Consider the following 26,142-nt stretch of genomic DNA (forward strand, 5'->3'; position numbering starts at 1 on the left):
AAGTTCCACAGACTGGGTGGCTTTGACAGCAGAAATTTGTTTTCACACAGTCCTGGAGGCTAGAAGTCCTCAAGGTGTCAGCAGGGTTGGTTCCCTCTGAGGCCTCTTTACTCCGCTTGTAGATGCCGTCTTCTCCCTGTGTCCTCATCAGGTTGTCCCTCTGTGTGTCTGTCTCCTCATCTTCTCTTCTTAGAGGGACATCACTCGTATTGGACTAGGGTCCACTCCCATGACCTCGTTTAGCTTAATGACCTCTTTAAAGACCTATCTCCAAACACAGTCACAGTCTGAGGAACTGGGGATTAGGACTTCAATGTTTATATTTTAGGGGGACACAGTTCAGCCCAGAACACACACACACATGTACAGTGCACACACACACATGTACAGTGCACACACACACATGTACAGTGCACACACACGTGTACAGTGCACACACACATGATTTCCAGAAGCTACGTCGTATGAGTGGGAGAGTGACGTCAGCTGTTTTTGTTGTCGCGGCTGCTGTGAGCAAGCACTAAAATTCGCTCCTGCGCTCTGTGTGCAATAGCAGAGACCTGTGCGTGTGGGTGGGTTTTCCTTGACTTTGGCTCTCAGTTTCTTTAACTGGAAAGTGAGTCGGAACCAGTGAATCTCTCAGTTCCCTTTCGATAGACAGTCTGTGATGTTCCTTTTAGTTTGGGCTGGGGTTTGACTCCTTTTTCATTTTCAGGTGGTCATTCACTTTACTGATGGAGTGGACGGAGATCTGGCTGATTTACACAGGGCTTCTGAGGACCTGCGACAAGAAGGTAGACTCCCAGCTCTCTGAGCACGAGCAGTGGGCCCGGCAGGGTGTGCGGCTCTGCCCGGGAGAGACTTCCCTGTTCACGGAGTCCTTTGAGGGAGCGGCTGCTCTTGGAGGACTCTTCCTCCAGCTCTTGGCCCTTCCTTGACGCCGGGGGCTATGGGATGGGGCTTCCTGCCGTGCACAGCTTTACCGCCATGTCCCGGCACAGGCCCGCAGGTTCTCAGACTGGTTCAGGTGGTAGAACGTGCAGAAAGCATGATGTTTTACAAAAGATCATGAAGCATTGATTCACTTAACTTCATCATATGAAGTAGGGTTTAATTTACTCGCAAAAAATATTGTTCTATTTTTGGTTTGCAGTTGTCACAGCTCAAAAACACTACAACATTGAAATAAAAATACATGTAAATAACATGAAATAAATAATGTAAGCGTTAGCACCGAAAGTCAGGCACCTGGAGCCAGCCATGCCTGTTATCAGATGTGATATATGACTATTCACTTACTTTGGAGTGTGGTAACACTGACCACAAAAAGTGGATGCCAACATTAAATGTTTAAGAAGAATTTATGGAAGTGCAGCTTATCATAAGAACATTCTATTTATTAGCTTACTTTTCCAAAAGGAGATGAGACTGCTATTATTTGATTTTGGAGGTGTTAGTATTTCAGATCTTCCGCAGCAGGGCAGAGTTTGAGAATTCATGCATAAAGGTACTTCACGGGTGCCACTTCCTAGACTTATAGCGATCAGCTTAGTTATTAACATATCTGAAATGATTATTCGGCTGAGTCCAAAGTGTCAGTATTTCAACTGCTAAAAGCCAAATTTTATACTGAAGTTTTCTTTAAAAAATATCCAGGAAAAAAGACATTGCAGCTCTCCAGTGCCTGCATGAGCCCTGCTAAATTTATCTTTGCTTGCAGGGGTCCGAGCTCTGATCCTGGTGGGCCTCGAACGAGTGGCCGACCTGGAGCGGGTGACGCAGCTGGAGTTCGGGCGAGGGTTCATGTACGACAGGCCTCTGAGGCTCAACCTGCTGGACTTGGACTACGAGCTAGCAGAGGAGCTCGTGAGTTCTTTTTAGTGCCTTTATACACACACAAGGTCAGATTTTTGGCATCTCGAGAGAATAAAGTCAGTTATCACATGGTGATGGGGGAGGGTGTCTGGGTGGAAAATCTAATTCATTTAGTTCACTGGGGACCTGACTTATCGCCATGACACGTGTGAATCCTGGAACTGGCGACCGTGAACGGCTGGAGCATGGGTCTGCGGGGATGCCGCTGTTGCCGTGGGATGTGCTTTGCTCCCCTTAGCGGGTGCCTCTTTTAATGCCCTTTTGCTCCAACTATTCCTGGGGATGCAAACCATTGTGACCAGCCATCTCCAGACAGGAAACAGTGCCCAGGGCATCTGAAACCTACACAGTGAAAACAAGAATGTGCGGAAAAGAAAGGCTGTTTCTGGGTGGAGAAGTGCTTTTATGGCCTTCTTCCCTGGTTTCCCTTGGTGCAAATGAAGGTGTCCCAGGAGGCTTCCTAGTCCTCCCCGTCCAGCCTCTGTCAACTCCAGGTGTCACCTCTGGGTTTGGAGTGGGGGCGGGGCTCTGGGAGACATGGGGCTGCGTGGTGACCTCGAGATCCTTTGGTGGTGGCGACAGTGAGCTATGGCTATGTGAATGGGACGAGCCGACTCTGCCTTTTCCGCCCCACCTGCCTTGTTCCCAGGGCTAGAATTAGGAATTTTTTATCGGGTGGAATAAGGATGAGTTGGTTGACAAATCTGGAGAAAGAAAGTGAAAGCTCTAGGAAGCTCATTGCAAGGAAACGCATGTGACCACTACCAGTTTAGCAGATGGAAATGTATTTGGGGCGTGCACTTTCCCTCCTAAGGTCAGGGGCTGGCTGGGACAAGAATGTCAAGGGTGTTTGGTGGCTGTTGGAGGCACTGGTGACCTAAAGTTGTGGTGCTCGTGGCTCAAAAAGGCTGGGACCACTTGTGCTTGTCCCCGCTCCTTTGGCTGCTCCTGAGGTCTCCCCCGAGCACCTCCTCTGGGCTGGCACCGTAATTTTGACTGTGACCACGGTTCTGAGGAAGGGCCATGGATCTCGCTTCTGGAACCACCTTCAGTCCTGGCCATGTGCAATTCGTTTGTTAGGGTTTGCACTTTGGAGCTTAAATACATGTGAATTATACTTAAGAATTACCTATGTTGGAAACTTCTAGAAATCAGGTCCAGCCAGAGGTGACCTTGTGGGTAAGATTTATCTTACTTTGGTTGTTCTTTACTCTCCCATTGGTGACATCTCCCTGCCTCTCGACTGCCAAGAGCAGGACACTCAGCCTAGGCCGGCCTTGGAGTGACAGTCTTTGGAGTGACTTCATCCTGCCCTGCGGAGCCCTCATGTATCAGATTTTGACCTTTGCAGCATATTTATGGTTTCGTGCTGGGCATTCCTTGACATTTGAACTTTTCGTTTCTCTTCCCTTTTGCAGGACAATATTGCCGAGAAGGCTTGCTGTGGGGTCCCCTGCAAGTGCTCCGGACAGAGGGGAGATCGTGGGCCCCTCGGCAGCATCGGGCCAAAGGTATGGTGGGTTGGCCTTTGCCCAGTCCTGAGACCAGATGTTGGAAGGCCAGCGTTGCTGCGGCCGGGTCATTTGTCTAATGTCACGGCGGGAGGCGGATGAGGGAGAAGAAAGACGAGCCCAGTGCTGCGCTGCCCGGGGTCCTCCCCCATGGATGGCTCTGGAGGGTCCAAGTGTCTGCCACATTCTCCGCCCCACGGGTTGAGGGGCTCCGTTCTTTAACATTTCATAAAATAACAGAACCAGCGAGTGTCGCTGACTGGCAGCCTCGCTGCCCATGGTCCCTGGGACTCAGCGTTTGCAGCTGGGCTGGGAGGACGGCGACAGGCTTTCCTGGCCCGGGAGGAGCCTTAAGGGTCCTGGTGGCAGGAACAATCCCCCTGGGTGATGAGCGGGGGGCTGCTAAGGTCTAGGAAGCACCTGTGTCAGGGTGAATTTCAGTGCAGCTCTGCCAGACGCAGGGGGACCGCGCAGATGATACAGAACAAAGACCACAGGACCTAAGGGACCCGATTTGCTTTGTTTCAGGGCATTCCTGGAGAAGACGGCTACCGAGGCTACCCTGGTGATGAGGGTGGACCTGTGAGTAACAGTTGTTTTAGTCCTTAAAGTTTTATCCCCTCCTTGTTCCCTGTGTGTTGGGATTGGATTGTGGAGTGTGGCTTCGCTCCGGGGGTCCAGCGCCCACACAGACCTGGGGCCCAGAGGCCCAGCCAACCTCAGCCGCCAGGCAGTGCCATTGGGGCTGCAGCGACACTCCCACCAGGCAGTGCTGAGAGGCTCCCCGGCCCCCGCAGCCTCGCGCAGTGTCCCCGCAGTGAAATCTGCTTTCTAACGCCCGCCTCTCGGTGTTGCAAGCCCTTTGGAGACACAGAGACACGGTGACAAGCAGCTCCAACTTGCCAAATGCCTTTGTTTTTTGCAACAGGGTGAGCGAGGTCCGCCTGGCGTGAACGGCACTCAAGGCTTCCAGGGCTGCCCGGGCCAGAGAGGAGTAAAGGTACAGTGTGGGGGCTCGCGGAACGTGGGGCGGGGGTCAGGCCAGCTGCACGGGCAGGAGGGACGCCCGGTTTCTCCAAGTGCCCTGGGGAGGGGGCGGCTGCCCATCCGGGCTTCTCTGCAGCCTGTGGCCTCTGGCTGGAAGGCAGCCCACAGTGGGGTGGCTTTGGGAGCTTGGGCCTCGGCTGGAAGGGAGCCGAAGAATGGAGAAATAGTTTCCTATGGAAACACGGAGCAGCCAGGAAACATTCCCGAGGAGAGAATGTGGGCCAGGCCGGAGGGAGGCTGGTGCCCGGTTTCGGCCCCTGGCCCTGGGGCAGCCAGGGAGGGAGGAGTGACAGAGGACACCAAGTGGGTCGAGGGCTGATGAGCTTCCTCCTCTGTTTGCTGAAGTGTGAAGGCAGGTGCTGGAGGCAGTTGTAAAGTCAGGCTTTGCCTCCCGAGCCCCTTCCCCTGGCTTTTGGGGCCCAGCCCTCCTGCCCAGGAGCCCAGACCACCCCAGCGTTGGTTCTGGGAAAATTAGCGTTATCACCCCCACGTGATGGACCCAGGAGTGCAAAGGGACCATCTCTGATGTTAGCATGTCCAGACACTGCGGCATTGAGATGTGGGAGGCACCAGCCCCACGGGAAGAGCTAATGTGTCCCCTGTCCCCTTACCTTCCAGGGCTCTCGAGGATTCCCAGGAGAGAAGGTATTCAAGCTTGTTTTTGTTTTTCACACTGAAAAATTTCTCAGTATTTGTCGTTTTTCCCTTTGCCAGAATAGCTTCCTATATTTACTGGTCTGTCTCGTTCCCTTGCAGGGTGAAATAGGAGAGATTGGGCTGGACGGTCTTGACGGCGAGGAGGTGAGTGAGTCACTCTCTGGGTCTGAGCTGCTTCGGTTCTAGTAGCTGTGGTGACATTGCCCCAGGCATGACCTTTCATCACTGTCTTTGGCAGGGAGACAAAGGATTGCCTGGCTCTTCTGGAGAGAAAGGGAACCCTGGAAGAAGGGTAGGTCTATTTCCAATGTTGCCATTGTGGAAAGAATAGAAACATTTCATTTAGGGAATAGTTATTTCCTTTACCCATATAGGTAGAGCCCGCTTCCTCCAGGCAGCCTTCCCTGACCTCCCCTGGGGTGTGCCCGTGACCTCTTGTCAGCTCTGACGTGATACGTCACAGACAGTGCATGTCCCACAGGCCAGGGACTGAATTTGTTTTGTTATAAATAAATCTCCAGAGCTTGGCACACAGTGGGTCCCCAGTAAATATCTGTGAATTAACTGAACAAATACAAAATATTTGGAAGTGAATTCACCTTCATGGCAAATGAGTTAATGGTAAACGCTGTTCTAGTTAAGATTTATGAATTGTGAAGAATGTGATTTTTAGGGTGAGGGACAGATGGAAGCATCTAATTTTCAGCTTCCACTTGTGTTTTTTTCATTTAGGGCGATAAAGGCCCCAAAGGGGACAAAGGAGAAAGAGGAGACGTTGGCATTCGCGGTGACCCGGTGAGGATTTCTCTCTTGACGATTTAGACCTGAGCCCGGGGAGCACGGTGGTGGGAGAAGTGGGCCGAAAGGAAGAATTTCACTTTTGAAATTGCTTTGAAAAGTGTTGGTAAAATATGTGCTTTGTCTTTTCCTTACTCTTTCGGTGTTTTCTGGGAGATGATTTTGTTCGCTAGCTGTAAAGATAAGCAAGTTCTGTAAGTTTCCCTAAAATATGGTCTCAGGACACCTTGAACTTGCTTTGGGAAAAGAGAAGGGTTTGCAGCTTTTTTTGTTTTATGGCTCTGTGAAACCTCTAAGCAAATGACCGCCACCCCTCCAGGCCACCCTGCCCTGCTGCCGAGGACAGGCAGGAGCGCCTGGGGCATCCTCCTCCCCGGGACGATGCCCCGTGCGGGGCTGGGCGTGGCTCGCTGACCCCGTGGCCAGGTTCTGTCAGAGGTGGACAGATGCTGTGTGGATGGGGTGTGGCCGCAGGGACTGTCCCTCAGAGCCTTCCACTCAGGCCCTCACTAATCCTGACCGTCCCATTCCTAGCACATGCGGCTCATCTCCCTGCTGTGTGTTGTTTTCAGGGTGAGTCAGGACGGGACAGCCAGCAGAGAGGACCCAAAGGAGAAACTGGTGACATCGGCCCCATGGTACAGTGCTCTGTGTCCTAGGCTCTCCCTGTGCTGAGAGCCAAAGAAATGACACTCACCTTGGCCCCTCAGCGGCCACAGAGGCCACAGACATGGCCTTTGACGCTGCAGAGCAGCGTGGGGTGGGGAGCAGCGGGGCTGTGAGAGCGTCTGCGGGGGCAGGTGGGGAAGTGTCCGTGGGGAGCCGGGGCAGCCCTGACCAAGCAGGGCTTCTCTGCAGAACTTGTGCCTCTTAGATATTTACGGAAAGTGCTTGTTACGTCAAAGGCTCGTAGAGCTGGGAATGAACCAAAGTCTAATGCACCCCGCAAAGTATCCGACCACCCGCCTGCGGGCGGCTCTTCCCACTGAGTTCACCCCTTTTCCCGCCGTGTCTCCTGCAATATTCCAGAGTTAGACATTCCTTTCTGCAAATGAGAATCTCATGCTAATTTTCTCCCCCACCCCAGGGTCTCCCAGGGAGAGACGGAGTATCTGGAAGTCCTGGAGAAAACGGGAGGAATGTGAGTGTCCTTAGGGCTTTGGGGGGTTCCACGGTAGAAATTTAGCAAGTACCTCATGATCTGCCCAACACTGCCTGGTGCTAGTTACTCAGCAACGCTTTGTTTGAGGATTTTAAAGGGATTTCGGAAAGCGCTGTTACCCAGATCTTGCTGCCGATAGAGATTTTCATTCTTACAATTTACTAGGTGCTCCATCTCTTCTCCCTCCCCCAATCCTGTTTCCCTCCCCTCCCAAAAACATACTGAACAGATGCTTTGAAAACATTATCTTTGCTGTTTTCAAATATTTGGCCAGGGTTTATCTCACTAAATATTTAAGAACTCCGAAAGGAAATACTGACCCTGGGGTCTGAGGGAATAAAAGGCAAGAAGGCCGACGTGGTTGTATATTTGTTATTGTTTTTATAACTATTTGTTTTGCTGTAACTGAAATAAGGAAACTAGGTTTTTTTTTTTTTTTGTTTTTCCTAGTGTATTGCGTCTTTAATCACTTTTAAAAGAAATTTCAGACAAGTCTGTTGCACAATAGTTCATTGCATGCCCAATCTCTCAGTCTTGCTGAAGAAATGCGAAAGCCCAAGTGGTAGAAACAATCTTTAGGAAGCCATCTGGAAGCTTCCAGGGCCCAGGGGCACAGAGAGTGTGGACCTTGTAGCTGGGAGAAGAAGTTCCCTGCGTGGGTGGCAGTGGTCTAGAAGTTTGCAAGTCCTTAGGGGAAGTTCAGGATGCTGGTGCCTGCCTAGGACAGAGCTCTGCTCAGAAACGAACAGAGCACACAGGCTGCAAGCTGGGCTGGGCGGCTGAGAACTGGGTCCCTTGGCCACTTCCCGAGGGGAGCCCCACACGCAGCCCTGGCAGCTGGGTCAGCAGAGTACGCCGGGGAAAGGCTTTCAAAAGCAAGGACTCGCCAGAACCAAACGATAGACTATGGGCATCATTTCGCTTTTAAAATTCACAAGAAAACTTAAACTTTGAAAATATTGTTTTAAAAGATTTGTGCTTTATTTTTGAATAATGATGTGGCAGTTTCAACTCAGTTCCTGAGCAGAGCCAAACTTGGCTTCCTGAAGTGACTGAGAATGTGGTAGTGTGTACAGTCTGCTTCAACTCTGTGCACAAGGTAGACACTCGGTTTGGAACCCAGTTACAGTCAAGGGCTCTTGTAGACTCAGTTCTACAAGAAGTAGGGCAAGGACTGGCCCAGTGGTTCCCTAGCCCTTCTCTGAGGACCCCGCCGCCCTGCCAGGCTCAGGCCAGGATGAAATGTGTCCCTCCCACTCGGCCACCTCACCCTTTAGGCCTCGGCCTGAGCAGTGTAGCCCTGAGCCAGCTCTAGCGTGTCTCCTTGGGCAGGGGCGGGGCCAGATGGTCACTCTGTGGAGGGAGGAGCGACCCCTCCCCCTCCTCCCAAATTTGTCCATGGAAGGTGGCCAAGGTCTTCCACTGAAGCAACTGGCATTACAGTGAATAGTGGCAAAGTGGTCACCCCAGAAGATCACTGGGCTGGTCCCTGGAGATGGAGAATGTAGTTCTCAGGCTGGTGTAGTGGATGGGCCAAACCCTGTGACAGAGCTGGCAGGCCACTGTCCCTGGAATACCAACCCCTACCCTGCGAATACAGGCGGGACATTTGCGGATTCCCACCCAAACTCTCTGCCGCAGAGGAAACAGTCATGAGTTGGGAATTAATGGATTACTTAGGAAGTGAGCCCACGTGTTTGAACTACGGGTCACCTCTGGAGCGTCCAGGGAGAGGTTGCCAAGTCATGAGCCCGACCTGAGCACAGGACACTTTTAGGTTCACATATGTGCGTTTTGGATACTTTACTTAACTGAGTCTGTGTTGTATTTGGCCTGGAGAATTCGGAGAATTTGGGACTCCCTTCCATCATAACTAATGGATTTCGTTACTTCTCACTACAGTGGGGAAAATGGAAGGAAAATAGACAGGTTGACATTCCCTCTTCACATTCCGTATTTGACGCTGGCCGGGCCTGTGTGCCAGAAGAAGTCATTGTTTTGCTTGGCAGGTCTGCGGCAATTCTCAGAACTTCCACTGGGGTGACTAACAGGAGCCACGAGGACGCAAAGCTTCACCCAGACGGGGGCGGAGGATGGGTGTCCGTGTACGCGAGCTCCCCTGGGGGCTTCCGGCATAGAGCGGGTGCTTGGAAGGCCCCCGGGTCCCCTGAGCAACCGAAAAATACAAGGGTTAGGTCTCAGGGAGCCCCGGGCTCTGTGCCGGGTCCCATTCTTCCCGCTGACACTGACGGCTTGTGTGGCTTTTTCTTCCCCAGGGCGGCTTTGGCCGAAGGGGCCCCGCGGGAGCTAAGGTAAGCCTCTGGGGTCAGCGATCGGAACATTGCTTACGGGGAGCTCCCAGGAGACTGTCCTTCAAATGGCCCAGATACAGCTCAGCCCAGGAATTAGAAAATACTCTCTCCCAGGGCTGTCAAGACACCTGTGGCTCAAACAGCAGCTACCATCTCCTTTCACTTGGCCTCGTCCGCAAGGCCTGGTAAAGCGATTCCCAGTGGAACCCCGGGGGAAAGGAAGGAAAGACGCTTGGGGGGGCGGGGGCGCCGTGTCCAGGGCACCTCCCTGCTAGAACGTGGGCTCCTGCCTGGCCTTCAGTGAGCTGCGCTTCCTGGTGTCTCTGTCCTCCCGCCTGGGCAAGGCAGTAGGTTCACAAAGCCGTGTTGAGGAAAAGGTGGGAAACACTTGCAGACGTGCAGAGAGACGGCCGTTTTGATGACCTGAAGCCCCAGAGAGCGGCGTGTTCCCTGGCTGCTTTCCAAGCCCCCAGTCCAGAAATGCCTGGGGGACAAAGAGCCCACGTGGGTCGCACCCGCCCTGATCCCCCTGCGCCTTCTCTTGTTTCAAAGGGCAACAAGGGCAATCCAGGCCAGCCCGGCTTCGAGGGAGAGCAGGGGACGCGAGGTGCCCAGGTCAGTCCTCCCCGAGCCATCGCACGCCCTGGCATGCTTTCCCACACTCCCTGGTATTGTCTTTTTTAAAACTGATGTTTGTATAATGCGAAATGAACCATTTTAAAGTGAGCAATTCAGTGGCATTTAGTACTTTCACGATGTTATGCAACCATCACCTCTATCCAGTTTCAAACCATTTTCATCATCCGCAAAGGAGACCCTGTCCCCATCAGCAGTCCCTCCCCATCACCCTCCACCCCATACACCCTGGAAGCCACCAACCTTCGTTCTGTCTTTGCTGCCTATTCAGGACATTTCATATAAATGGAGTCATCTAACAGGTGGCCATTTGCGTTTGAATTTCTTCACCGAGCATAGTGTTTTGAGGTCGATGTGTGTCGTGGCCCGTACCAGGACTCCACTCCTTTTCATGGCTGAATAATATTCCCTCGTATGGATATAGCACAGTTTGTTTATTCACTTGATGGACATTTGGGTTGTTTCCAGTGTTTGGCTACTGTGAATAACACTGCTGTGGACATTCACGCAAGGTTTATGTTTGAACTTACAGTGGCCTTTTCCTTCCTCAGGGCCCAGCTGGTCCTACTGGTCCTCCAGGCTTGATAGGAGAACAAGGCATTCCTGGAGCTCGGGTGAGCCCGTCCCTATTCCACCCCCACCCCCTTGCTAAGCACAGTGCAGTGGCCAAGCAGGTGGAGAGTTTCTGGAATGATACTGTTGCAGACAGACTTCCCTTTCCCAACACAGACCCCGCGTCCAGCCTCAGTCCTCTCCCTGACTGGCTACCTCACCCCAAGGAAGCAAGAGTCCCTTTTCCTTGGTGCTCCAGGGGCTTCTCAGTCCCGATATAGTCCTTCCAAATCTAGGCTCCAGGGTGGTAAGCAAGGGAATGTGTGCCTCATCTCAGAAGTCTTAGGATGGAATTGTGTAAAATCTAAATCTACTAAAATTCTTAGATTATGCCAAGTGTTTCATATTTGGCCCCTAGAGATAGCCCCTGTGGTTCAGTATTTTGTATAAGGAGTTGCTCAAGTTTATCCTCAAGTTCAACACAGAAGGCGTGCTGTGGCCGCAGACATTTACGTATACCGTGGCTATTGGCAATGATCAGCAGAAGCGTGGTGCTGTTGCCGGGCTGGGATCAGGTGCCACAGAGCTACGTACAGATAATCGGGTTTCTGGTGCATCTGAGATGATATGTAGGGAGACATCCTCTCATTTGTTACAGAAAAAATAATGACGAATGAACTGGAAATGAGCTGGTCTATTGCTGCATAAATGCACAAAAATATTTTACAGTGGAAGCAGGCAGGAACTTGCTTAGAAAGCCCTTCTCTAGCTTGAGAACTGATAATTATCTATTTTTAAACCTTTTGTGAGTTTTTAGAAAACATTTATTTAACTTCTAATTAATCAAGAATTTAAGATGGCATAGACACAAAGCTGTTCATATAGTCATCCAACAGCCCCAGAAACATTTATTAATTTGTACTTTCCCACCATCTGTCTTGGGTCATTTCTGGGGTGCGTAGGCTACACCACGTTTTACAAGTCAATTTCATTCATTGCTTTATTCATTCACCCAACAGGCGTTTATGTACCTGTATACATCAGGTACTCATCGTGGGAGTATAAAAGGGAAGGGAAACAAAGTCCCATAAAATCTGAGGGCTTATTATCCAGTTAGGAACGTACGATATGCATATTGATAACTGCAATTTGCATTACTTTGTGAAAACTGGCACTGAGAGGTAACGCTAACGTTTTAAATTTGCACAGGACATTTCTGTGCGTGTTTATATTGAGTCTATAGCCCCGTGTGCCATTCTTAGTGCTTGGGATTTGCAGTCAGGGATTTGCAGCTTGGGATTTGCTCTGACCTCCATGCAGGGTTGGGATGGGGCGGAGCCAGGATTCAGAGATACTGTTGCTTGGACGGTTGAAGACCTCACTGACACATTCCTCTCCTTGCCCGCCAGGGACCTGCAGGTAACGCCGGTGTCCCTGGAGAACGTGGCAGAACCGGTCCCCTGGGAAGAAAGGTTTGTCTGGAGAAAGGTAGAGCTTTTCTAAGGACAGGGACCCGGCCAGCTGCACACGGCCCCACGCCCTCTTTTGTCAGTCTGTCCCCTGGCTCAGGCTTACTGTGCACATCTCTTCTCCTCCCTACTGCTGGTCTCCACGCCAGCCTCTCTGTTGGCAGCCAGCTCAGCCAGTGGGGTCCTCGTCCCAGCCAGCATCCCTGATCAGTAGGCTGCTTTCTCCTGGCCTGAGCCCGCCGTCCGCCGGCAGATCCATCTGACTCTCTCTTGCCATGGCGTGTGCCCGCAGTGCCGCGTCCTCTGAGCCTTCAGGGCAGCCGGGCAGTGCGTGGCGCAGCTGAGATCATGTGGGATGAACGGTCTTTAACTGCGGGCAGCGCACACACAGCAGCGCTGCCAACCATGTTTACAGCATCCAAGAGGCCCCGGTCCTGACTATTGGGACACCAAGTTTGTTGCTGGAAGGCTGCCTGAGAGCCACTTTCTACCAGGCTTGAGATTAGCTACAGTTTGTAATGACCAGTCTGGAAACACAACGTTTCCTCAGTAAAAGAAATGTGTCCATGTAACCCACGATGGTCTCTCTGCCTCGCTGGTGGTGTTGGGTTTACTGAATTCAATGCCTGACGCCTGTCCCATGGCCTTCTGCTGGCTGTTTCTCTCCCTGCCCTTCAGCAGGTCCCCCATGCCACGCTGGTGAAAAGGACAAACACAAACCGTCCTGGATCTTTTCCCAGGAGTCCACACGTGAATACTGCAATTTAGGAAATCATTCCATTGAAAGCTCACAGGGGAAGCAAGCAGGTGGCGGCATCCTCCCCTAGATCAGCAGGGCTTGGCATCACGTGGCCACCCAGCCTCAGCCCAGAGTCTCAGCTGCTCTGTCTCTCCTGTCTAGGGCGAGCCCGGAGGCCCAGGACCCAAGGGAGGCATCGGGACCCGCGGCCCCCGTGGGGAGACGGTAAGAGGCCCGCATGCTCGGGCTCTTTGCTGACAGGTGCAGGAGGCCAGGAGAGGGGCCCAGACTGGCCTGACTTGAGCCCTGCTCCTTGTGTTACTGGGGGTACGATTGGAAACAGTGAAACCTGCTGCTCATTGGCTGCACATTTCAAAATAAGCGTATTTCATTGGCCAGGGTGGAGGGGTGGTGTGGGCAGTGGAGGGGACATTTTTTCCGGATACAGCGGAACGTGGTGGTGTACTGAAGCTCGAGCCACCTTCATTTTAGGTCTTGCAGAGGCTTTGTGAGTGTGACTAGAGCTTTTCTGCAAAGGAGTAAATGTCCTTGGGTTATTAATAAAATAGAATTGGATTTGAAAAGGTCTCAATCCAGACGGAAACAATTTCTTTTGAATGAGACATCCTAAGAATAGAAATTATTACCTCAATAACTCATTTTTGAAAACACTATTTAAAAATACTCTGGCTACTCACTAACAATGATTTTATAGCGTGCATTTCTATGTAGGAAAAAGAAATCTACACTCCACTGAGAATTTTTCTAAAATGAGTCACCGTACCTAAACACTGTATAAACGGACCAGGTTGATCTGACTGCTGTAATCCCCACGCTTTAAAATACTTCCCTTGTGTTCTTTCCAGTTAACTGAAGTTTAAAAAGTCTATTTCTACTACTTTTCATCTCAGAAGCACAGGGGGAAAAATCTATTTGCACTGTTGAAGGAAATCTCTTCCCGATTCTGTTTCTGTAAATCTGGGGACGAGAGAGCCATGGGGAGCTTTCTAAGTGTCAACATCTGATTAAAACTGCAGATTAACTATGTAGCGATTCCCTGCATTCTAGAGATATTAGCGTCTGCCTCACACAAATTCTTCTGGGTCCTTTGAAATAACTAAGGGTGTCCCATTCTGGACGCTCCCATGGCAGAGTGACAGGGACACACCCGCGTGCACGGGCAAGTGGGTGCTGGGGAGGAGAGGTTTGGAGGCGGTGACGTGGAAGGAAGGGAACAAGTGTGGGGAGGGGCATGACCTGGCACAGAAGACTCAGCGGGCCCCCCGAGATGAGTTCAGTGTTCTCGCTCTCAGTACAACCAAAGACTCTCAGATGCACAGAGTCCACGAGCCCTCCCCCATCCCTTTCAACTCCAAGCTCCTCTGGTTTCATGAGTCATTGATTCCACAGTGAAACAGTATCTTTACCAAAAGCTACTAGACGTTCTTTATATCTGTGGTTCACCGGCACCCTTTCCCTAAAGGGGTCCTTTGAGCCGACCACCTGCAGACAAGTCTCGTTCACACTCGGAGGATGGGCAGGAGCGGGAACCTTGGTCTGGAAACATGTCAGGGAATCAAGGGCCCTCCGCCCAGGGCAGTGGCAGGGCAGAGGTGCTGGTCGCGATGCGCCCGCACGGAGACCTGCGGTAACTGTCTTTCCCACCCTTAGGGAGATGACGGGCGGGACGGAGTTGGCGGTGAAGGACGCAGAGGCAAAAAAGTATGTATCTGCCGGGGGATTCTTAAGAGCCCCTGCTGCCGGGAGGCTGCAGGGACAGCCTCGGATGTGTTGTGTTTGAAAAGAATTATTCCTTTGAATTTTGTTATATTTGAGGGATTGTTTTCTTTTAATGATTTTGTAGATTTTTTTCTTTCAAGATCAATTTATTTTAGATGCATTTAAATTGGGACCGAGTATTGAGTCATTTGTTTATCTTTTATAGGGAGAAAGAGGATTCCCTGGCTACCCAGGACCAAAGGTAAATACTCCCCTGGAGGTGAAACGGCATCATAGTTTTTGGATGAGTCTGGTATGTCCAGGGACTGAAAGTCAGAGTACCTTGGCATTAGTCGTGTGTCAGCCACTTACTAACCTGGCTGCCCAGGGCAAGACTCTGCCTTCTCTAAGAAGTCCCTCATCTGTCAAATGGGGGTGACAATACTCACTTGTCATGGTGCTTATGAGGTTTAAATAAAATACTATGCAAAGTACTCTGTAAGCTGTAAAATGCTGTAACCTATGCCATTTTTGGTATCATTATTGACTAAGTAAACGAAGGCTATCTGCAGATGCTGCAAATGTACTAGTGACCCACTGGAAAAGGGAACCAAGGTTGGCCATTTGGCTGCCTGGGAAATGCGGTTCAGACGCCCCGTTGAGGTCCTGCCCCAGGGGGCTGCAGGAGACCTTCCACCCCAGGGCGTGACGTGCGCCTTCTCTGCTCTCTTCCCAGGGCGGCCCCGGCGAGGCTGGGGCAGACGGGCCATCAGGACCCAAAGGCATCAGAGGCCGGAGGGTGAGTCTGCCTGGGCATCGGCTGCAGGTGGGAATAGGAACGTGTGTAGCAGCGTGATTGACTGCCGAGGGCTTTGAGAACTATTGTTCTTTGAAGATAATCCTTTACCTGCAACCCGGCCAGTGAGGGTGCAGGGGGGAAGGAAGGGAATTCCAAGCCCCAGACCAACGTCCTCAGAGTGCCACCAGGCTGTGGTCCCAGGCTGTCCCTCCCAGAGCCTCGGTCCCCTCGCGGGGAGGTCCGAAAGCCCTTCCTATGATGACCTCAGGGACGCCAGCTCCAGTCTCAGAATGGGTGACATCGGAAGTGTGTGCAGTCGCCTCCGGCCACACCCACCCAGCCACTGAGGCCTGTGACCTGCTTCTGAGGGTCCCAGGCTGATGGGCAAGCCAAGGCCGAGACCAGGGCCCCCACCCTGCCGGTGAGGAGGCGCCTCTTCCTTACCTACCTCTGGGTCTGGATCACTCTTCAGTGGGTGTTAACTCACCCCCAAGATGCCACCGAGTCTTGAATGGGCAAGTTGTGGCCTAGATGTGGGTAAACGTTGCCAACAGTTATTATCGGTCTGAAGTACCGTTCATAATAATCATAATTTTCCTGTTAATTTGAACAGTGAAGACAGTCCAGCTAGATCACTTACTACTCAAGGTAGAGCGTCAAAGCCTTGCTCAGTAACCTGTACTGAACGATGGCCTCATTCATCGTCTGTTGCTAATTCCCGTGGGCATCCATAGATAATCTTATTGTCTTACTAATGGTTCTTGGGCAACGATCTGCCACCTTTACCTGCCAGAGAACACAGCACCCCCATAGTTGTGGGGGGCTCCCCTCAACTCGAGTTTAGGGGACACTTAGGCTCCCTGAAAGTGAGAGGTCTCTCAGGGCAGTGGGGACCCTTGGATTAGATCACCTTTACCATCCCTTTCACCTGCCCAGCTGAGAACTTCAAGTCTCTCGCCATGACTGAACGATGCTTGCTCTGTCCTCTAGGGAAACTCGGGACCTCCAGGAATAGTCGGGCAGAAGGGAGACCCCGGCTACCCCGGACCGGCTGTAAGTACTTGTCCAGTTCTGGCCAAGCCCCTGGGGCTGGGTGCTTCATACATAGTCTGGGGAAACTTCCGTCATCTCGCTTCCCCACAAGCAAGGTGTTCTGCTCTGCTCTCGCTGGTTTTTTTTAACCACTTCCTTTCTGACATCCCAATGGAGAGAAGAGCTTTTGAATTTTAGAGTAGTGAGAAACTTTTCTAAAAACGTTTCATGTCACCCTCTGCAATCTAGGGTGTATCACAATTTGCCTTTAATAGTTTCCTGGTATGGATTTGTTTGAGGTTTGCGCACGGGGGAAGCCAAAGAAAGCACATGTAAACGCCTCCCGCTTGCATCCTGCAGAAGCGGCACAGTGACGACAGGCCTTGGTTTGGGGGCTGCTTCCTTTGGTCTGTGAAATCCCCCAGGGAGCTCCCCGCCACGGTTTCAAGCCCACCAGTCATGCTGCCACCGGGAGCCGGGAGGGTGTCCTCCCAGCGCCCTCGGCAACATGTTTGTTGTTCATATCTTAGTGTCCTCATTTGAATTTCTCCCGATATTGAAATTGGTGAGGTTCAAAGAGGAGCGGAAAAGATAACTCAGGAGTTGGACAATCATGCCAAGAGGGAAAGGATAAGGGATCAATGTGGCTGAACTAGGGAGGAGAAGGCTGGTCAGGTGCTGCTTTAGCGGGTGGGGTGTGGAAGGGGGGACGTTAAGCCAGTTCCTGCAGCAGACCAGGCAGGCGGAAAGAGCCTCATGGAAAGATGCCCAGGGGCCCATGATGGCTACTGGACCACCAGGGTGGTGGTGTGTGGGTGCTAGGGCAGCCTCCAGTGTACCCCCGAGCTGCTGGGGCTGGCGTTGTCCAGCCAGGATGCCTTAGCCGTGGGGGGAGGGGGTGCCTAGGAGTGCTCAGCCGTGTGTCGCTGCCTCTCCTGGGGGCACGGGCTGTATTAAACAAGCACGTGAAGGCAATCACTCTCCCCTAGGAGAAGCAGTGTCTAGACTCAGCTCAGAGATGCGATTTCCATGGATTGGTGATGAGCTGCCAGGATTTTAGGACACGGGGCTATTTCCAAAGCCAAGTCCCCTTACGGGGGAAACACTGGTTCTCAAAGTGTTTTGCTTTCCAAGTGATCAAGTCAGATTTATTGGGCAAGACTGGATGATCAAGGTGGCCCAAAGCCCCCTTTTGCATCCTCTGCCATGTTTCCATGGGCCAAAAAACGTTCTTTTACCTTCCACATCAGTGCTTTTGCCGCACACCTCAGCCTTTCCTTCCTTGGTTTTTCAGGGTCACAAGGGCAACAGAGGCGACTCCATCGATGTAAGTTGCATGTGTCCAGAGCGAATCGTTGCCTCGCCAGCCTGTGAGCAGCTCTCCTTACATGTTCTTTTATTTTCTTTTAAAGCAATGTGGCCTTGTCCAGAGCATCAAAGATAAATGTCGTAAGTACATGGTTTCCTACTGGCTATGACAGTTTCTATTTTCACATTTGAAATTCTCACGTGCAAACATGTCTTTCACGCTCTCTTCTCTCTTTCTTTTATAGCTTGCTGCTATGGTGAGTTGATTTCAGTGATTGGACTTTCTTCTGAGGAAAGAAATCCCCCCTTGGCAGTAAGTGAAGTTTGTCTCTGAAAACCCCCCACTTTCCCCAGGGCCCCTGGAATGCCCCGTCTTCCCGACAGAGCTGGCCTTTGCATTAGACACCTCCGAAGGCGTCACCCAAGACACCTTCAGCCGGATGAGAGAAGTGCTGCTAAGCATCGTGGGCGACATGACCATCGCCGAGAGCAACTGCCCACGGGGGGCCCGAGTGGCCGTGGTCACCTACAACAATGAGGTGACCACGGAGATTCGGTTTGCCGACTCCAAGAGGAAATCTATCCTCTTAGACAAGATTAAGAACCTTCAGGTGGCTCTGACCTCCAAACAGCAGAGTCTGGAAACCGCCATGTCCTTCGTGGCTAGAAACACGTTTAAGAGAGTGCGGAGCGGATTCCTGATGAGGAAAGTGGCCCTGTTTTTCAGCAACAGGCCCACGCCCGCGTCCCCGCAGCTCAGAGAGGCCGTGCTGAAGCTCTACGACGCGGGGATCACGCCCCTGTTCCTTACGAGCCAGGAGGACCGGCAGCTCATCAACGCCCTGCAGGTCAGTGCCCTGCGGCTTCTCCCTGTCTTCCTGGGCTCGTGGTGGGTGTCAGGCACGTCCTCGCGCCTTGGTGGGTTCCTGTCCCATCGCTTCTGAAAGGTCCTAGGCGAGGCCAGTCTGTCTGAGAACTTCTTGGTGAGGTTTCCAGGACAGTCTTATGGCCCCAGCACTGGAGGGACATCCAAGTGCCTGGAACTTACTCCCCCCAGGTCCCTGCTCACATGTGGACATCTCTTGCCAACGAGTGAGGCTCTGTGTCCTCACTGTCCAGATGGAGATGTCAGCACTGGTGACTATCTAGCTACTGACGGGGTGTTGTGGCTTATTTGCTTTGTTCATGAGGACCTGGACCTTTGGATCTGGTCTGACTCCTCCCAGCATTGCCTCATGTGGTCACTCTGAGCTGTGTGTGACCCTGTCCTGGGCATCTACTTCCTGGGACAGGTCAGTGGGGTTTGTGTCATCAGTGTCACCTCATGGATAAGAAAATTCTGCAGTTACAGTGGGGCGCACATGATCATGGGACCGTAGTCCCACAGACTCTGCAGCCCACATGCTGTGACCCCCCATCCCACTCTGTCCTGACAGCCCTGAAGGCGATCACCCTAGGGTGGCCCACCCTCAAGGTCTGCAGTCTCTTAGTGAGGTCCCCAACACATCAGTTACCCAGTTCTCCCAAACTGAACCACTGTGCAAACCCTCCTTTAGCCAGGCTCCAAGGGTCAGCCCACAGAGAGGCCAAGCGTCCCTTGTCATTTGATTAAATAACTTATTTAGTTGTTACATCAGTTAATACCTGTTCAGTGCATGCTGGTGGGGCTGCTCGAGGCACAGGGAAGATGGCAGGCGTGAAAGAGCCCCAGCCAGGAGTGCGGCGGCCTGGGCTCTATCTAGTTCCAGCCCACTCACCTGTTTAAAGACACCTGCACTTAACCTCTCTGTGTCTTGAATCTGCCACCTGCAAGATGAGGCTGAGGCGAGGTGATTTCTGGTGTTTTTCCTTCCAAACTGGATATTCTATGGTTTTGTCCCTGCCTGTATCAGCGAGAGACAGCTGGGTCATTGCCGCCATCCCTCAGTGTTTATTCTGCCAAACCGCAGGCCAGTGTGAGCGCGGACCACTGCACACAGCATCTGCCCTTGTGTGGGCCGATGATCCGGAACCGCATGCTTCTTAGCGTGGTTTCAGAAGCAGGATCAAGAAATTATTCATGCATTCATTACTCATTCATTCATTCAAACTGGTCATTGGTTAAGTGAATAATTACCAAGTGTGAGCCAGGAGCTGTGACGGACAGGATGTTTTGCTTCTGCTTGCATCGATCTCGTTGCTTGCTTTGTCGCTGACAAGACCCGGGAGGGCGGGGACAGATGGGCTTGCACTTGCCGGCTGCTGTTGCCAGAAATAAGGACAATATTCACGTCCCCGCCACTTGCTAGAGCATACCCAGGTACTTTATACACATTATCTAATTTAATCCTCCAAATGACCCCACTAGGAAGGTACTTTTATCTCTATCGTACAGTGGGGGAAACGGAGCCCCAGGGACGTTGAACACTTTTTGCTTTGGGCCCAGCAGAAATCTGTGAGTGGGATTTGAATCCCGGCTCATCCCATTAGAATAAAACCCGTGTTTTTCTGTTACACTCAGCGCTACTTCATCCCCCAGTGAGAAGACACTGAGCTGTTGGCAAGTTTATTTTGTTGATGTGGCTTCGACGTATTCCTCAGCTGTGTTTTCAAACAGTTACTCATCACGTTCACGCCTACCAAAAATCTCTTTTGTCTGAACCAGATCAATAACACGGCGGTGGGGCACGCACTGGTGCTGCCCGCGCGGGGAGACCTCACAGACTTCCTGAAGGACGTCCTCCTGTGCCACGTGTGCCTGGGTAAGGGGCTTCCCCGGGGGGACAGTGTGTCCCGCTGCCGCAGCAGACGCCATCGCCGGAGAGGGACATTTGAGCGAATGACCGTGATGTGTGTAAAGAGCTTGAGTTAAACTGAGACTCACACAGCCTTGTGTTTACCAGGGCAAATGCTACGGAAGTAGTTTCCGTGTTTAAAGTGGACCTCCCCAAACAGGGCTTCTCTTGGACAGGGGAATCATTAGTTTTATAGGTAACCAAGGAGGACTCCGCTTAAGTTTTGACCTAGAATCTAGAATGAAAATGTTTGGCTCTAGTGACTTTCTAGGGCATTTCTTCAAAGAGTGGCAAAGAACTCAGGTAATTTTTTTTTGTTTTTTAATGCCTGTCCCATGGTATGCTACAACGACTTTAGTTACTGATTTGTTTTATCTAGTAAGTATTAGGTGGTGAAAACTGAAATCTGGCCATAATCAAGGTGGCCGGATAGTAATATAAAGAGGCTTCTATTTTACGTGACAATTTTACTCACCCCAGACGCCCGGCAGACCGCCGTGCCGCGCTGCCCTGCGGTGGGGGACAGAGAGTGAACGGGCTGTCCCGCTTCTTTGCAGACATCTGCAACATCGACCCGTCCTGCGGATTCGGCAGCTGGAGGCCTGTCTTTAGGGACAGGAGAGCGGCAGGGAGCAACGTGGACATCGACATGGCTTTCATCCTGGACAGCTCCGAGACCACCACTCTGTTCCAGTTCAACGAGATGAAGAAGTACATAGGGTACCTGGTCAGGCAGCTGGACGTGAGCCCAGACCCCAAGGCCTCCCAGCACTTCGCCAGAGTGGCTGTCGTGCAGCACGCGCCCTACGAGTCGGTGGGCAACGCCAGCATGCCGCCCGTGAAGGTGGAGTTCTCCCTGACCGACTATGGCTCCAAGGAGAAGCTGGTGGCCTTCCTCGACAGGGGGATGACACAGTTGCAGGGAACCAGGGCCTTGGGCAGTGCCATCGACTACACCATAGAGAACGTCTTTGAAAGCGCGCCAAACCCCCGGGACCTGAAAGTCGTGGTGCTGATGCTGACGGGCCGGGTGCAGGAGCAGCAGCTGGAGGAGGCCCAGAGAGCCATCCTGCAGGCCAAGTGCAAGGGCTACTTCTTCGTGGTTCTGGGCATCGGCAGGCAGGTGAACGTCAAGGAGGTATACGGCTTCTCCAGCGAGCCGAACGACGTCTTCTTCAAGCTGGTGGATAAGTCGACCGAGCTCAACGAGGAGCCTCTGATGCGCTTCGGGAGGCTGTTGCCGTCGTTCGTCAGCAGTAAGTCCTGCGTCGCACGGCGGGCGCCCTGGCCCTGGCTCCACGTGAGCCCACCCCCGTGGGCCGGGAGAAGTCGGGGAACAGTCCCGGGAAAGACAACCCATGTGCTGACACTAACTTGTCCATTCATTCAACAACCATAATTGACACCCCCATATGTCAGAAATGTTTTTAGGAGCCAGAGTCCGCAGGGGACACACAGACAGCCATGCTTGTCCTCATTCCCTCACTGATATTCCACCACATTGGGCCGAGCACCTCCAAGCCGGGGGCACTGTGGTGTCCCTGATAGTTTACAAGGGGGTGGGAAAATGCATTTATTATGTGTGACATAACATGCGGGGTTGTCAAGAGAAGTGTGTCTGGGGGGGCATTGGGGAAAGCTTCTAGAAGGAGCTCTGTGGATCTGGGCTTGGCCGCCAGACCCCCACCTGGATAGCTCTGGTCTTTGCCGAGGGGGCTGTCCCTGCCTGGGCTGCTGTCCTCCCTGCTCTAGCAGCAAGTCCACATGCACCTTCGCAGCTCAGGCCCAGCCACCCCCGGTCACTGTGGGGCTCCCACTGCCAGTGCCTGCTCGTGGTTGGTCTGGACGCTGTACTTACCGCATCTGTTATTTGACACGTGGCCTGGGGGTCGTTAATTTGTGGGTCTGTGGGCCCCAGCAGACTGCATGTTCCTTGAGGAGGTGCAGCCTGTATCGTTCCCAGAGCCTGACACAGTGCACGGCCCGGACTCAGACAGGCAGAGTAGCCAACTAATGAGGGAGATTTATAAAGTACAAATAAACACAGATGTGCTGCAAGCTTATCATTCAAGGGGAAGATGATGTCTATGAAAACAGCATTCCCATTTGTGAAGGCCTGTCCCCCAAAACGATTTAGGGGAAATGTCTGAAGCAAAGGTAAGCCAGCCAGATCACCCAGGGGTCATCGTTCCTGTCTTCAGATAAAAAACAAATGCTTTGTTCAACAAAGCACTGAGAAATATTAAAAGTAATTCGATTATAATTTGACATTCAAGAATTTGGAAACTGTTAAACTCTCCACTTGATGTTTTCCTATTCCTGTCTTCTCCCTCACGTTGAGGAAATATGATCTTTAACCTAGTCACTGAAATATCGCCAAATAGAACATATTGGCTTAATATGTTTCACGGATCGAATGACATCATACTTAATATTTAAGTATGATGGACATAGCTTGTCTGGAAGAATTAATTCAACAAATATTTAGGGGCTAAATAAATATTATGTGATCCATTTAACTCATTAATAGATTAATTTTAACTTTCATGTAATTCTCTTACACTTCAAATTTTGTTTTCTGTTTTTCTCTAGGTGAAAATGCTTTTTACCTGTCTCCAGATATCAGGAAACAGTGTGATTGGTTCCAAGGGGACCAACCAGCAAAGAATTCTATGAAGTTTGGTCACAAACAAGTGTAAGTGAATCTAATTATTGTCCTAAAAATTGTAGTGCTAATGGCAATGCAGAAGTCCTCCATCCAACTCCTAATTGTATGTACGAGGACATCGGAATTCAGAAACTGTGACTTCCCAAGGGTAATGTAGGCTATTCTTCTCAAAGAATCTGTTGTATTAGTTAGCTTTTGCTGCATAACAAACTACCAGAAACTTAGTGGCTTAGAACAAGAACCATCCATTTAATTATTATGTGGGTGAGCAATTTTAGTCTGGGCTCAGCAGGGTGGTTCTTCTGGTCTCTACTAGGCTCACTTACATGTCTGTGGTCAACTGCTTGTCAGCTGCTTGTCCTTACCATGGTGCTATGATGCTAGCCCTGCTCAATCCTTATTATTTCTCTGGAACATTCCCTAAAGTTGGCTCAACCTTTTTATCTTTAGGAAAACAGAATGAACTAAGTAACCTATTATTTGAAATTTTACGATATCAAATTGAAAATATACTTCATATGACGCATAGCGCCATATGTCTGTAAAATAATGAATTTTCCTCTAAGAGCAAGAGAGAAACAAAATGTGGGTCTGTGTAGTGGAGTCTGTTTTGACTATGTTGCTATTCTATCCAGGGATTCACAAGGGATCAAGAAATTAAAAAACAAACAAATGAACAAACAAAAAAAACAAAATTAAGGCCAGGCATGGTGGCTCACTCCTATAATCCTAGCGCTTTGGGAGGCCAAAGCGGTAGGATCGCTTGAAGCCAGGAGTTCAAGACCAGCTTGAGCAATGTAGAGAGATCCTGTCTCCACAAAAAAAATAAAAAAAAAATTAACTGGGCGTGGTGGTGCACACCTATAGTCCCAGCTACTCAGGAGGCTGAGTCAGGAGGATCATTGAGCCCAGGAGTTTGAGGCTGCAGTGAGTTGTGATCATGCTACTGCACTCCTGCTTGGGTGAAAGAGTGAAACCTTGGCTCTAAAAAAGGAAAAAAAAATCTGAACAAACAAACAAAAAAAGCCCAGCCAAATTAACACAAACAAAGCATACGTATACTCCCAATAATAAGCCCTAGGAACAAAATGGTATTTGCTGACTTTATAATTTTCTAGCCAAACAGGGCATTTTGTTGAGTGGATACTTGCTTATAGTGAAAGTAGCTAACTACTGATTTTATTTAATTTTTGGTGCATGTTTCTGTTGGTTAATTGTTATAATTAGAACATTTTTAAATATCATGTATTATGCTCTCTTTTACTTTCTCCCTGCCTTTTTTTTATAAATTGAAAATAAGATGTCAGATGTATTTATAGTACAATATAACCTTCCTTGTTAATGGTTCCATTTTTTTACATGTTGCTGAGTATTATTATTATTTTTTTTTTTTGTGGCACAGGTCCTAAAAAGAAGGAATTTAATATATGCAGTACTATACATAATCTCTAAAAATACTGCATGCATTTTGCTAAAACAGCAAATTTCAGATAGCTCACGGGGTTATGTCTTTATTTACTTTAGATAGCAGGCAAAAGTACAGGTAGAGGTAATATTTATTTTGCCTTAACAGAAACATTCCAAATAATGTTACTTCAAGTCCTACATCCAAACCAGCGACCACGACGAAGCCAGTGACCACAACAAAGCCGGTGACCACCACAAAGCCGGTGACCACCACAACAAAGCCGGTAACTATCGTAAATCTGCCATCCGTGAAGCCAGCTCCTCCGAAGGAGTCGGCCGCCGCTGCAAAACCAGCCCCTCCGAAGGAGCCGGCCGCTGCAAAACCTGCCCCTCCAAAGGAGCCAGCTGCTGCAAAACCTGTGGCTGCCAAGCCTGTGGCCACGAAGACGGCCACGGTCAGACCTGCGGTGGCGGCGAAGCCAGTGGCAGCAAAGCCTGTAGCAGCAGCGAAGCCAGCAGCTGTGAGACCTCCTGCTGCTCCTGCAAAACCAGTGGCCACCAAGGCCGAGGCTCCTAGGCCACAGGCAGCCAAACCAGCCACCACCAAGCCAGCCACTGCTAAGCCTGTGGGTAAGAAAGCCTTGTCAGGGCCGCCATCTTGTTACGTCCTCAAAGCTTGTTTGTAAAGCAGTTGGAATATAACATTGATCTGAGGCCTGGACATACGGATGATGTATTTCAAAAGGTGCTGGTCAGAGCTGGAATTGTCAGAACATTGTTTTTTTCCTATGTTAGAAAGCAGTCTTTGTCTTCTGATCCTCTGTAGAGGGTGGTGAGTGCCATAGAAAGTGCAGCTGAAGTGGGTCTCCGGCCTCTGCTGCCTCCTTTCTCCCACTCCCCCCCCCCACGCCCCCAACCCTGCCTTGGGGTAGAGGTGGGAGGCCCCCTATACTCTCTGGGATGTCAGTGGGGCACAGTCCACCTCACCCGGAAATTGAGTTGTCTTAATCTAAAGGGAAGAGCTTCTATGTCGAAGTAGGTTTTAGACACCATTTAGGGAGTTAAAGAGGAAGAAAGAAAAAGCCCTGCTGTTGGTTCTTAGGCGGTGAAGAGGGTGTTTCTGTGCTTAGTGTCTGGAGCCAGACCCTCCCCCCCAGAATAGGACTTGGAAAGATCTGGCTGGAGCCCTCTATAACCACGAGCTTTGCCCCGCCGTGATGCACCTGCAGAAAAGGAGCCTCAGCTGTGTGCTGAGGCAGCGTCGGGGGTTTAGCTCAGCAAACTGCAGAGGCAGAGCTGGGATGGTCAGCCCTTCCCAAAGGCTGGGACCCACACTGCCACCAGCCCTGAGAAAGACAGGTTTCAGACTGAACTACGGTCAGAGTGTGTTATTTCCTCGGAGAGGTATTAATTAGAAGACTCTAGAAGGTCACAAGCTGCACAGGAAGGCTCACGAAAAGATGAGAATTATCTTCATTTTATGAACAGAGAGAAAACAGAGACTTCTTTAAAAGAAATTCAGGTCATGCCCTAAAATTTTATGACTTAATATATTTTAAATGATGGGGCTCAATTTGCATTGAACACAACTTGCGATGAGCATGCTGGGCCTGGCATTTTCAAAGTCTCTTCTGAACGGTAGATATTTTTAATAGAAAAACAAAAGGCAGCTATGTA

The 26,142-nt window shown here is 50.8% G+C and overlaps 1 protein-coding gene across 1 annotated transcript in view; it reads left to right on the forward strand.

Annotated features, from left to right (window-relative positions):
• The window catches only part of COL6A3 (collagen type VI alpha 3 chain), an 83,010-nt gene that overhangs the window by 45,641 nt on the left and 11,227 nt on the right, over window positions 1–26,142 (forward strand). The window contains exons 13-40 of the mRNA XM_069466630.1: window positions 716–794; window positions 1,721–1,866; window positions 3,294–3,386; window positions 3,915–3,968; window positions 4,315–4,386; window positions 5,052–5,078; window positions 5,190–5,234; window positions 5,329–5,382; window positions 5,823–5,885; window positions 6,461–6,526; window positions 6,976–7,029; window positions 9,327–9,362; window positions 9,915–9,977; window positions 10,550–10,612; window positions 11,960–12,022; window positions 12,921–12,983; window positions 14,430–14,480; window positions 14,704–14,739; window positions 15,214–15,276; window positions 16,267–16,329; window positions 17,603–17,635; window positions 17,721–17,757; window positions 17,862–17,873; window positions 17,971–18,464; window positions 20,261–20,357; window positions 20,948–21,646; window positions 22,983–23,085; window positions 24,632–25,095. Coding sequence (XP_069322731.1) covers window positions 716–794; window positions 1,721–1,866; window positions 3,294–3,386; window positions 3,915–3,968; window positions 4,315–4,386; window positions 5,052–5,078; window positions 5,190–5,234; window positions 5,329–5,382; window positions 5,823–5,885; window positions 6,461–6,526; window positions 6,976–7,029; window positions 9,327–9,362; window positions 9,915–9,977; window positions 10,550–10,612; window positions 11,960–12,022; window positions 12,921–12,983; window positions 14,430–14,480; window positions 14,704–14,739; window positions 15,214–15,276; window positions 16,267–16,329; window positions 17,603–17,635; window positions 17,721–17,757; window positions 17,862–17,873; window positions 17,971–18,464; window positions 20,261–20,357; window positions 20,948–21,646; window positions 22,983–23,085; window positions 24,632–25,095 — 3,193 coding nt within the window. The remainder of the gene's footprint in view (window positions 1–715; window positions 795–1,720; window positions 1,867–3,293; window positions 3,387–3,914; window positions 3,969–4,314; window positions 4,387–5,051; window positions 5,079–5,189; window positions 5,235–5,328; window positions 5,383–5,822; window positions 5,886–6,460; window positions 6,527–6,975; window positions 7,030–9,326; window positions 9,363–9,914; window positions 9,978–10,549; window positions 10,613–11,959; window positions 12,023–12,920; window positions 12,984–14,429; window positions 14,481–14,703; window positions 14,740–15,213; window positions 15,277–16,266; window positions 16,330–17,602; window positions 17,636–17,720; window positions 17,758–17,861; window positions 17,874–17,970; window positions 18,465–20,260; window positions 20,358–20,947; window positions 21,647–22,982; window positions 23,086–24,631; window positions 25,096–26,142) is intronic.

This window comes from Eulemur rufifrons, chromosome 1, assembly GCF_041146395.1.
Source record: "Eulemur rufifrons isolate Redbay chromosome 1, OSU_ERuf_1, whole genome shotgun sequence".
NCBI classification, from domain to species: domain Eukaryota; kingdom Metazoa; phylum Chordata; class Mammalia; order Primates; family Lemuridae; genus Eulemur; species Eulemur rufifrons.